General features: G+C 51.6%; 1 protein-coding gene across 1 annotated transcript; it reads right to left on the minus strand.

Moving 5' to 3' along the window:
• Positions 1 to 238: 238 nt before the first annotated feature.
• NRIP3 (nuclear receptor interacting protein 3) lies at positions 239 to 12,331 on the minus strand (the record flags this gene model as incomplete). The annotated part of the gene is made up of 6 exons (XM_010282461.1): positions 12,158 to 12,331; positions 5,155 to 5,334; positions 4,341 to 4,423; positions 865 to 1,004; positions 436 to 488; positions 239 to 336 (listed from the first exon to the last, which is right to left on the minus strand). Coding segments are annotated over exons 1-6 (728 nt in total), but the record flags the coding sequence as incomplete, so codon positions are not given.
• Between the last annotated feature and the right edge of the window lie 331 nt (positions 12,332 to 12,662).

The following is a 12,662-nucleotide window of genomic DNA, read 5'->3' on the forward strand; positions in this document are numbered from 1 at the left end:
ACACACCATTTGCTGTACAATGCTTACTGGGGCAAAAAACAACAAAAGCTGAAAAAGGCTGCTGAAAAAGCCAGGGACTGTTTCAAAACTCAATGGGCTGATGAAAACAATTTCTGCCATGCCGCTGAGCTCTGGCTCGCCTGCAGCGAGGGTCTGGGGGCTCCTGCATGGCCGTGCTGGGGGGCACTGCCGTCGGGCTCAGCAGCACACACACAGCTCACCTCCTCAGCCAACTTACTGCTCTCCTGCCGCAGCACTGCCACTGCCCACAAACGGGATTTCTTCCCTGTCCATCTTCCCCAGAACGAGATGGTGCTTCTCCATGTTTATGACACACTGTAGAGAAGAAATGCTTTTCGGTAAGAGGGAAAACAGCAATTCACAGTGGTCCCAGCTCCCTCAGCATGGGTAAAAGCCCTGCTGGAAAACCCTTACCTTCAGAGATTTCAGTGTCTGCAGCCCAAAGGAGAAGGGTTTCTCATTGTCTTCTGAAAAATAGGAACATTCAGACTCTGCTAAATAAAACCCTGTTCATAAAGGGACCGAACCGAATTACTCCGGAGGGGAACATCAAGCGCAGGCAGCCGGATGCGCCCGTGGGGCGACACGGTGGTCGCTCCATCGGCACAGCAGCATGCGAGCCTGGTGCCGCCAGCACAACCCTGCTGAATGCATCCTCCTTCTCTCCCCCTTCTCCCTCCCTCCCTCCATCTGAAGGGCTACACAAGGACTTTTACTGCAGAAAAGCAGTATTTCCATTTTAATTTTAACGTGTTTCTGAAGCTTCATTTTGCTCCCCTGGGGTAAGAGGGAGTGAAGCCCCAGCCCCTACCCCGAGGACCAGAGGAGCACACACACACTCACCCACGACGAGGGCAGCGCACTCCACAGGGACTGCTCCCACCGTGAGGGCGAGGCACTCGATCTGGCCGATCACTCTCGCCTTGTTCGGCAATGAAACCAGATCATCTTCGCGAGGGAGTGCTTTGAGATGCTCCTTTAACCTGCACATTGAAAACACTTTTGACGTGATGCAGCCATGGTTCAGCTGCTCCGGCAAGGAGCAAATGGCATTTGGAGGGTACTTATACCTGAGGTACTCTTAGCTTGCTTGTATTACCACACCGTTATTGGAAAGCTGCTTTCTTGGCAGGTTTTCCGTGATGCTCCGCATACAGCCAGCAGCCTACACCCGTGCCAGACCATAGTACGACCCATGACACAGCCCTGGGGCTGTGTCAGCCCTTGCCCCGAGCAGAGCTCCTTACTGGATTTTGCTTTTTACCTGAGGAATTTTTTTCCTACATTTCCTCAAGACTTGGGGAAGCTGCTGATCTAAAATTGCTTCTAATGCTGTGTGGGTGTAAGGAAGGGGTACTCCACTCCAGCTCCCACCAGTGGAGCCGCTGCCACCATGTCCCCATGCCCCACAGCTGGGGAAGCGTGCCCGATCCACGCTTGTTAGCAGCTGCTGCTGCTGAAGTTATTCAGAGGAAATGGGGACAGATCAATCACATTCAACCCAAGAAAAGGAAAAAAGGGTGTCAGTGATGTCTTAGGTACAGTCATTTCTTCTATCTATGCCCCATGAACTAGTCTGACAACACTGATTAATTATTTAGCTTCGGTTTCTCTTTTAAACTGAACGAGAGCCTAGTGGAAAGACAGTTCGAGGCGGTGCCCTCTCCCTCGGATAAAAGCTGTATTGCTTTTTGGCAATTTGAGGCACCTTTCTGCTGAGCTGCAGCAGTGCACGCGCGTGTGTGTGTGTCCATCTGTCCTGGTGGAGACCAGCCCCCCTCAGAGGCAGGGTCCCTGGGACTGAGGTGAGGATGGCCCACGCTATTTAGCACAGGTGCAAGGACCAGAAAAGGCAGCAGGGAGAAGGAGCTGGATCCCCTCTGCCACTTCCCTTAGGGACTGGCCTTAAAAAGCAGTGGGAACATGTCAAGAAGTTTATGAGCTCCTTGGCCCTGAGCTGGCTTTACTCTGGCCCGAGACAGGTTGGAGTGGCTTTTTTGGGTGCAGTGAACTCCAATGGCTTCTCCGTCCGCTCAAGGGAAGTCATGTGGTCTTCAGCTGTGGTCTTTGTTTCTCCATCACTGGGCACAGGCCGTGGCACTGGAGCCAGGACCTGAACAGAGCTGAGATACAGCTGGAGATGGCTCCTCACTCCGGTACCCACTGACCCAGATGGTTTTCCCAGGTGTGACCAGGGCTGCAGGGAGGCTGCAGCAGGGGGACGGAGTAAAGGCACCTTCAAGGAAGCTCTTCATCACAGCTGAGACTGACCCAAGGACAGACTGATAGCATGTGGGTAATTCATGGCTGAAAGCTGGCCAGGAACCTGCAGCGAGGTGAGGAGAACCACTGATGCATCATACAGTGAGACATCTTGGAGTTGGGTTTGAAAGTGGAAAGTCCCCAGCAGTGTGCAGTGACCAGAGCTGCTCACGTATCGGCTGCGCCCACACCTTCTCGGGGGATCCCCTACGCTGCAGCAAACTGAGACCTAGTCCCCTGCGAGCTAGTCCCGCCACTTTCCTCAGAGGTGAGAGGAAGAGCTCGAACGGCACCATGACAAGATGCAAAAAGGTTTTTAAAAAAAGACAGGAGGAATTGAGCCTGCGCCTCGGGCACACACATGCTGCTTTTAGGCACTGAGACCTTGGCAGCAAGGCCTGTCCCCAGAGCCACTTGAGCCTCAGCTGCAGGCAGCAGCACCCAGCAAAGCATGCTGCGGGTCCCTCCTGCCCTGGCAGGAGCGAGAAAGAGCAAAATCGCCCAGCATGCCTCTTCCCTGCTGCTTTCTAGGGCTGGGTTTAAACAAAACTCGTGTTTTATCATTGCCACACGTGCTGGACTGCTTTGAAGTAAAACGTCCTGGAGCGGCGCCTGTTGTCGCACGGGACCTACCACAGCAATGGCAGAGCAAGCCAGGCATCAAAGCCCTGTTTTTAACCCACTTTGTTAATCTGGTTTTAGCTTCTGTCCCCACAAACACAAACAGCAACGGAGCTGCAGGAAGCTGCCTGCAAGGCAGCGCTGCCTGCTGCGCGCCTCAGCTGGTGGCATGTGTGGGACGGGGTGTCACGCTGGCCGCGCTGCCGGCCTGCACGTGCGGCGTGGCTCCTGCGCACCCCGGTGTCCACGGGGTCCCACCTAGCAGGAACCCTCATTGCTGATGAGTAACACTGGGGAGGGATGTGGGCCTTTTAACTGCAGCAGTCCGGCTGATGGCTACAAAAGAGGTCTCTCTCAAATCAGGAGGGAATCCCCATAACCTGAGAGCAGAAACTGGCTTTAAGCTATTTCTTAAGCGCTCTTTGAAGGGTGGGACTGCTGAAGCAGACTAGTGCTGCAAAAACTACTCAGGACTTGCATCAGTAACACAGAGAGCACCTCTGTGCAACTCAGACGTGTTGAGTAGCCAATACAGCATCTTGCAAGATGAGACCCCTCCAAAAGCACTGTTACCATCTGCAAGCTACGCTGAGCAGCTCCGCGGTTGGTGATAAGTTTGGTAAGCACAGCCACCTTCCAGCCACTAAACGCTGTTGTACAGAGAAGTACTTACTGTCTGGACAGAAAACAGGCACCATTCATGCAGGGCCACGCAGTAGTGCTCAGGGAACAACTGCAGCTGTTTTTTGCGTAATCACTGCAAGTCGGCGATAAAAAGCAATGACTCTATGGGAACAAAGTGCCAAAACCTCCTTGATACCCTCTGAGCTTATGCCTGATCCTGCTCCTCAGAGAACAGCAGGAGTTTCGCTGCAAATTGCTGGCAGTCAGCTCTCTAACACCACATAAATACATTTCCTTTCCCTTCAACAGGGAGAAATTTGTTATTGGGAGTCACATCAGACACCAGATTTCGTGCACATGCACGTACACAGCCACACTGCTGTATTACACCCGGTGCCGGGGCCAGCAGTGCTCCAGCAGCTGGGTCCCGACCTCGCAGCGGGGACCTGCAGGGCAGAGCTGGGCTGACCCAGCCCCACGCCTGCCCCGGGGACACAGAAGGCTGGGGGGGTCAGCTATTCCATGAGGCATGGAATGACAAACAGGCAGCCACTGAAAAAATACAAATGCATCCGACCCTCTTAAGGGATTTACTCGGAGGTGAATAGATTGGTACAAGTGGCTTTCTAGTTCAGCTCCCTGCAAGGACATTGAAGAATAAGCCAGGATATGGTTGTAACAGGAGGCTCAGGGACTTGCCTGGGCACAGCCCCAAGCGCTCCCTTCCAGAATGGCCATCGTTGGCGTGAACGAAGCCTGTGCTGCCAGGTGCCGCGAGTTCCCACAAAACAGAAATCCAGTTGGATATTTACCCTAGCCTGTCCAGGCAGGCAGATGACATGAAGTTGTGCTGCGAGCCAGTGTCCACCACAGCCTTCAGCTCCTTCCCCGCACACTGCAAAAGCAAGCAGAGATGGGAGATGATGTGTGGGATGTGGGACAAGCACAGGGTGCCCAGAGTCTCGGCTCCGCACACACCGGTCCCCACCGAAATGCCAACTCACGCCAGCCCATCCCCGCTCCACCGCATGCTCAGTGCCCGCAAGGTATCACCTCGTCCGCCACAGGCACCCAAGAGTTGGCTCTTGAGCTGCTTTTTGAATAAGGTGGTGCTACTAAACAACATGGTGCTGGGTCCTGAGCCCTTCCCAGCAGCATTTGCCCCTGCAGAGAGCAGAAGGGGCAGCCCCAGCCAGGAGTGGATATTGCGGAGGGTGGGAAATACGAGAGAGCATGGGGGTAAGGAGAAGAAATGTGAAATTACTCTTGGGGAAAGAAAAGAGGGATGGCACTTGAGGAAAACAGGTTGTGAGCACAGGGATTCACCACAGATAATTACTCCTCAGGGTTTCAGTATGCTGCCCCAGCCTGGCTGCTCCCTCTGCCTGGATGTCCAAGGGAAGACATCCATCAGACCAGTTCTCTCTGCGATACCCAAGGCGGGCGTCTGTGCCACAGCAGCCCTGAACTGCAGAGGGAAAGCTTCCTCATCCCCAGCTGCCTGTGACAGCCCCAGTGGAGTGCAACCCTGATCGGGAAACATGGAGAACAAGAGCACAGCTTGAGGCTGTCAGATATAAAATTGGAGGGAAAAAAAAACCCAGAAGGCTGGGAAGGGACTATTACCTGGCAGCTCACCACTATCAGCTCCTCGTCCTCCGTTTTGCCTGAGCTGCCCAGTTTGGTTTGATTCAGTTTGTGGGTCTGCGCTGAGATATCACTCTTTGGAGTCCAGCTGCCTCGGCTGCCTCGTAACTTTGATAAATTTGTCTCCATTAGGCGCTTCTGCAGGATATTATGTGGTTGCTTTAAGAAAAAAAACACACACACAGAAGAGCAGGGTGAAGTCAGAGGAAAGCCACGAAGTGACCTGCATCGCCAGCCTGCCTGTGATGCCCAGGAGCCAGCGCTGCTCTAACAGGAGGGATGCCCTAAAGTCTCACTCTCCCTGATTCCCAGGCTACATGTACCCTTCCTAGCCTACATCTGTTTGCTCTCCTGCCAGCTCTGGCTTAGCTGGCTTTGACTAGAGAACTACTTTGTATTGACAAAGGAATAATCCTTTCAAAATACTAACCAGAATTTGGAGGGATGCCTTACTTTTTCCAAACTCAAGTTCAAGATTTGATTTCATATAGGAATCAAAGCAAGTCAGGCTTTTCCAAGCTGGTTTTTCAGCAGTAGTTGCCTTCATCTGGTGATAAGGATATCGCGAATTCTGCAGTGATGCAAAAAGAGGTAACAAATAACTGTTCCAATTACATGCACCACCTAAGTATGAAAAAGGTGTATGGACTTACTGAATGAACACAGATGCTTTCCCTGAGCACTGGCTTGGCTGGCATAGAAAACAGCTGTGTCCAGCCTCCACTTGTGGCAGTGCTCTTTGCGTGAATGACCCAGAATGTTAGCAGCTGATTTGGGTGTCTGTGTATTGGCTCTTACAGGTGCGAGTGAACTCGGCACATGCAAGAAGAGAATCACAAGTGGTGTCTATCGTCAGACCTGGTCTGGCCTTTAGATGAGAATTTGGTCTGAAATTGCCCTGCGTCTCTCTCCTCTTTTGTATTTAGCTGCTAAGGGTGAATAAATGGGAGCAATCCTGGGTGCCATGTCACAGGAGGGAAAGGCGAGGAGGGGAAGCCGTAAGATTGTCTGAGGTAGGTAGGTAGGTAGGTAGGTGTTCTTCCGACAACCCCAATGCTGCGTATGGCGGCTTCTTGCCTTCTCCGTCATTTCCATTTGCTCTGAGAGAAGCATGTTACCTCTCAAAATCTCCTCCAACTGCTTTCCCAAAAGCCTTTTTATGTTTAATGTTCATCACGGGTGGATGCACATACTCTGCTGGAGGTGAAATGACTCTGCTTGAGTATCTGCTCATTTCTGTGCCTGCTTAATCCTGCCCCCTCCATTACTGCCCTTTCCTTCTGATTTTAATTTGTCCATAGTGAGACCTTCTTACTGGCTTATTCCTGAATTTTTGCATTCATATGAAATATGCCCGTGTGTCCGCAGAGACATCTAAACCAGCAAACCTTGTAATCCCAAGGGAATTTCAGTGGGATCCAGTTAACTTCGAAAACCTTGGGCCGCGGTTCCCTGAGTTGGCCAGCATGCACCCTTGTGCGCGGCACCTCGTCTTTAAAATAATCTGTGTGGCATGTTAAATAACAGCACTTACAAAAGGCTAATGCAACTTGGCATCATCCTAAAATAACTGCAGCCACGTGAGTACTTCAGATCCTGCTGTAGACGTAATATGAGCGGTTAAACTGGACCTGACTGATAAGGCTGGGTAGATGCAGCCAACACAAGTGGTTACCAGGACATGTAATCTCCTTTTCTCCCCACTTTTCACTGCTCTTACTTCTGCATGCAACCTGTGACTTGAAAGGAAATAAAGTTTCAGGACCATTTTCAGTTGCAGATGCTACGTCTGACCAGTATGCTAAAAGCATGACCTGCGTAAAGGCGATAACGTGGCCGCGCTCCCAGCGATGAGGAGAAATCAGATCCGACACTGCACTGTTTCCTTCATGCACAACAAGTAGCGACGCTCCAGCATTGCTCTGTGACCAGTGCCTTCCCGGTGAGACCGAACAGCAGAAACCACTACTACTTCACTAGACTAAAGGCAGGCAGACTGGCTTCACTAGTAATGGACCCTGTGCTGAGGGACAAGCAAATCCGTTTGGAAGCGTGGGCAGAAGCCGAAGGTGCACAGTCAGCACTTTGATCACCTCCCAGGCTCCTCATCTGAGCAAAAACGCAAGCCAGGGTTTGCTGACAGTGGGCGGCACGTCCTTCTTACCCTTTATGTTTGCCTGCAACTCAGGCACGCATCTGGAGGACTAATTCTTCACATCATCAAAAAAACCAAAACGAGGGCATAGAGGACTGGAGAGGTAGATGGGTGAAGTTCCCAGCCAGCCAGAAGACTGCCTGTCACACAGCGGTCACCTCCTCGCGCCCAGCCCCGCTCAGCTAGGACCAAGAGAAATTTCTGAACGACATCATCCAGGACAGTCTGGGTGCTCTTCTGATCTGCCTGGCCTCAATCACATTACCAAACACCTTTGAAAGAACAGGCTGGAGAGGAACAAGTCACCAACACACTTGTCAGTGCTATTTTAACTGTCATCTACCCTTGAATTAAACCTAAATTTTTTTTACTACAAGTTCTCATATGGATCATTAACCAATTACATATGTGGGTTTTTCTCAGACCCTGGTTTTATGAATCCTCTATGGGATCCATTGCCCAAAGGAAAAAATCCAGCACTCGGTGAACATGAGTTACCACCACAAATGGATTGCCTTTTGTTGACACTTGCTATTCTGAAAGTCACAGTGAATCCTGCCTTTGGGGGACAAATGTTGCTTATGTTGTGCTCCAATACAGAACTAATCTAGCAAGAAGGGGCTGAAAAGGTTCCCTGTAGCACCATCCTGTCTCAAGCTATTAATTAGTTTGTTTTAACTTGTATTTCCTTGCTTCTCGTGTGCAACAGAGTGAGGGATGTTAGTCACGGAGATGACTCAAGCGATGGATACGTACTTGGTAAACAGATAAGGTGCCAAGGGACATTGGCAAATGCAGATTTTGCTGGAAAACTGCAAGCAGACCATGCCTGGGAGATGGGGAGAGAAGGAAATCCTCCCCATGTCAGTGATGGGGAAGGCAGCCGTGTTCTCCCTCCAGCCCAGGCCGGCCACACAGGCAGGACCGGTGTTTGAAGTAACCCAGATTACCTGGTACCATGTTTCGATGCACCACACAAAACTATTGAAAGTTTTACAAAAAAATAAAATGTTACATATCATTGTGTAAATGCAAAAAAAAAAAAAAGTTACTTCCTAGTATCGTTCAGCATAATATAAGTATGAATCAGGATTTTTTTTAATAAGATATCTCACTTTCCATCCCTGAGACTTTGCAAAAACCTACAATCCGTTAAAAAGTAGAAACCTAGAAGTGAGTGAAGATACCAGCTATTGCTGAACCTATTTACCACTGTCTATCAAAACCACAAATAATTCTGTCCAGTCCTGTTCCTCTCTAATTTAAAATCAAGCACATCACCGCAGCTTGCAGTATCCATCTCTCTGGCAGGTTTCCCACTTTTTTGGTTTTTAGATCTGGGGATAACAAGACCCATCAACAACAGTTTCACTCAGGTGGAGACGAGAGTCAGAGAAGATGCCAGCTCCTCCAGTCTCCAAACCCATCTCCAGAGGTTTGCCCCCTCTCCTGTACCTAGACAGTAGAAAAAAAGGAGTTCTAACACACCAACAGAGCTCACCCCAAGAAATAACCGATTTTTGTCGCTCCCCATCCCTCATCCAAATTCACCTCTCCTACAGCAGCCTGTGCGCGCGTGCCGTCAGCCCCTCTCGCAGGGTTGAGGTGGGACAAGAGATGCCCCAGCTCTCCGGCGCGCCCCGGGAGCCCAGGCAGTGGCCAGGTCTCTGACCAAGACGGTGCACCTCACAACAAAGTTTTTTGCATTTTGACCAATACACAATGAACTCTGGGAGGCGTATAGCGGGAAAGCGGGGAAAACTGGCTGCGCTGCAATTAACTGCGACCTTGCACCAGCTACAGGAGCAGGGGACGGGGCCACGGGGACACCCAGAGCTGCGCTGAGGACCCGGGTGCCCGAGGGGGGCTCTGAGGGCATTTTGGGATGGGGAAATGCTTTTAGTTTTTGTTTGTTGCTATTTATAACTTTTTTTCCCACCTTGTAAAGTGATGTGGGACTGCTTCAGGCAAAGCCTCTCCAAACCAGACCAGTGGCTCTCAGGCTGAGGGCGAAGTGTCAGAGCACGAGGAGGAGCTGCCAACGGCCAGCACGCCCTGCCCACGTCAAGCACAGTCATGGCTACGGTGTCAGGAAGCCCAAATCGCAGCTAATGGCCGTCTCATGCCGATTTTCTGGCCTTTGGGGAGGAGGCTAATAGCGAGGCATCAAATCAAAACCATTTCTGCTCTGTATATCCAGCCCTACGTTTGCCAAATCCAACGTATGCTATGCTATAGCTTGGTGTTATATACTGGGCAAACAAAGTGGAACATGCAAAGGCAGCGAGGAGCTAGAAGAGGCTGGTCCAACCCGGAATAATACACTGAAAAATATCGGAGGCTGAACACAGATAATTACAAGTATTTATCAAACCTGCCCATACAGGACCTCACCAGGAGAGAAGCTTCAGGAGTCGAGTGTGGGCACAGAAGCTGGGGGACACCAGCACACCCGCTCCGTGACCTGCTGCCGCCTCGCTGCGCACCGCACGCCCTGCACTGCCGCCAGAAAGAAGGGGATTCCTCCCCAAAATCAGAGTGGTCAGTGCCAGCTGTCACCCTGACAGGCAGCGTCTGTCCTCACCAGCTGTCCCCGTCTCTGGGGATCTGTGACCTCCTCTCTTCTCCTGCTGAGGCCGCTGGAAAACCCCCACGGGAAACCCTGCATTAATAACGCCGGTCACGTCAAAAGCCCTTCCGCCACATCAGCACGGCTGTTGTGCAGCGCTAGGCACGAAAACGCGCTGCTTTGTCAGGAGGGGTGCAGTTATTCACCAGAAAGGCGTGCAGACAGCTTGGCCAAAGACCCCTGATGCCCCAGGCCTCCTGACCACGTGGCTCAACCCCTCTGGACCTGACTTCTCGGTTTGGGGCCACGCCAAGGTGGGGTCCCATGTTTCGGGAGCTCTTGGTGCTTCTCCAGTCTCGGAGACGCACAATCTCCCGCTCCTCCTGGGGACAGCTCTTGTAACACCCCGGCAGCCACGGCACCAGGGGGACACGGTGGGTCCTCTTGAAGCGATGGTCGCTGCCGTCCCGGCGCGTGCCGTGCGAGCACGGCAGAGCTGGCAGCGTCGCTTCCCTGCAACACAACCCACTGCAACAACTCTGAAATTCATGGCATCTTCTCTGGGGCTGCAGGAATGGGCCGGAGCACGCGCCAGTGCTGTCGCTTTGGGGACTCTCCATACGCCCCGTGGAGCAGGAGGCTGTGGCCACGGTGAGCCCCGGCCACAGCACACGTGGTGCGGTTCTCAGCCCACCCCTGGCTGGACACTCACCACAGCCAGGACAGCTGGGGCGGGCCGCGCGCCTCTGCCGCGCCGCACCTCCTTTTTGTGCTTGGAGGGGTTGGGGAGCTGCGGAGCTCCCCAGGGCTCCGGCAGAGCCCCCCCGTGCGGACCCTCCTGGCAGGGGCTGTGGGTGCAGAGGGGCGATGCTGCAGCCACGGCTCGGCCGGCATGGGCACAGGGGCACGAGGAAGCCTCGGTGACATTTCTGTGACCGGGGCCGTGGTGAGGAGCCCCATGCTCTGCCCCGGGCACCAGGGCCAAACCCGGTCCTCGCTGCTGCGGGGACAAGGACTTCAGTGCTCAGTGCCCCTGGCTCCTGCTACCTGTTGCCCCTCTCGTCTGGGCAGAGCAGAAACCCCTGTCATCAGGGTCTCAGCCCCGCACACTGTGGGGTACTGAGCCATAACACGGTATTCAGACTCTGCAGATAGTAGTAACCACCACCATCACGCTCTGAAAGGCACTTCATAGCTCCCCAACGGAGAGGGGAGAGCAGGAAAGCTCCTTCTGAGCCTTTCCCTGGGCAGGAGCTTCACTCCCTACAATTGCAAAACATTTGGGATGTCAAAAAAAAAAATAATCACCTCCATGCGCACTGCAGAGAACAGCCAACTCATTCCACTTATGTCAGCCAGGCAGAGCCAAGCCTAACCCAGCTGACCAGGAAGGCTGTGACAGAACAAAACTGCCCCACTAAAAATATAAAGATTCACTTTTTTCGATGAACCTGTATCAAGCATCGAAAAAAGCAAATATTTTCTGTTAGAAGGTGCAAGAATTTTGCAACAATTGGGTAAGGAAAAAAAAAAGTAAAGGAGCTTTCCTCGGTAGGATATATCTTCTAGATCTTGCTCCTTACATCAGAACTTTTGATATTACATTGAAGTATCATTTCCCATTAGAGAAAGCTCAAACATTTGTGCACATCAGTATTTAGAAATGCTGTCTAGCCCCTGAACATGATGAAGAATATTGTGTGTCAGCTACAGGATCACGTGGATCATTGCATATGTAAATATTTAAAACCTATAATTATATATCTTCATTTAAAAAAATATATATGCATAAGCCTTTATCAGAGTGCAATCTCGGCAGTTATATATTTTGAAGTACTAGTGATTGCACTTTATCAAATCTTTTACGATTATATGTTGTGCATATATATGCGTCACAGACAAACATATGTGTATATATGTAGGTATTATATGAAGCCATTTTGATTTACTCTGCTTCAGAGAGGATTTTTGTACTGCAAACAATATCCCATTTTCTTGTAAGTGTTAAAGCAAAATTAAAAGCTTTTAGATCTGAGGGCCGGTCTTCTGAAAGCACCTACTAGCAAAAAGCAACCCTGGTGATAACTAGCATCGTACTTCTACTCCGTTCCTTTTACATAGAAAAGCCTCGTTTTTTAAATCAATTTCCACAAGCAACCAACTTCTCCTCCTAATAGAGAAATGGCACGAAGAAAAAAAATAGATACAGCCCTACCGGATGCTTAAGTCTCCTTCCAGTAAACACAACAAAGCCTTACAGTGTCTTTTGAAGTCCCCAGCTTCTTCAGCCCATCCAGAGGGAGGAGATCTGCAGAATCCTTGTGAATAAACTGAACCGCCTGCTTCATCCTCCTCTGCTGGCGGAGAGATGCCGCTTCCCTTATCTCCACTTCTTTCCTCGTCTGCTCTGTCAGGATACCTGAATAAAACATCTTTTCCGCCCGCGTACGGCTCGCTTCTCGAAGATGCGCCTCTCGGAGGGATGGAGCCGGGGAGATGCTCTGTCGCCTGCGCTTTATAACTGGAGCTTGGTGACGTTTGGAGACCGGCAGGTACTCCAGCCGGCGCCGCCGCGTAAAGGAGGGGTTGGGCACATCGCCGTGCGTCGCACAGGCAGCGGCCGGTGAGCTCAGGCTCGGTCAAAGGGAATAAATCAGCGCCGTTCCTCCTCGCTGCCTCTCTTGAAAGCGAGATTAGCCGTAGGCATCCGGCGGCTCTCAGTCCCCCCACAGCCTCACGGGCAGAGACGAGAGCGCCGGAGCA

The sequence above is a fragment of the Phaethon lepturus genome, unplaced genomic scaffold (assembly GCF_000687285.1).
Source record: "Phaethon lepturus isolate BGI_N335 unplaced genomic scaffold, ASM68728v1 scaffold25172, whole genome shotgun sequence".
In the NCBI taxonomy this organism is placed as follows: domain Eukaryota; kingdom Metazoa; phylum Chordata; class Aves; order Phaethontiformes; family Phaethontidae; genus Phaethon; species Phaethon lepturus.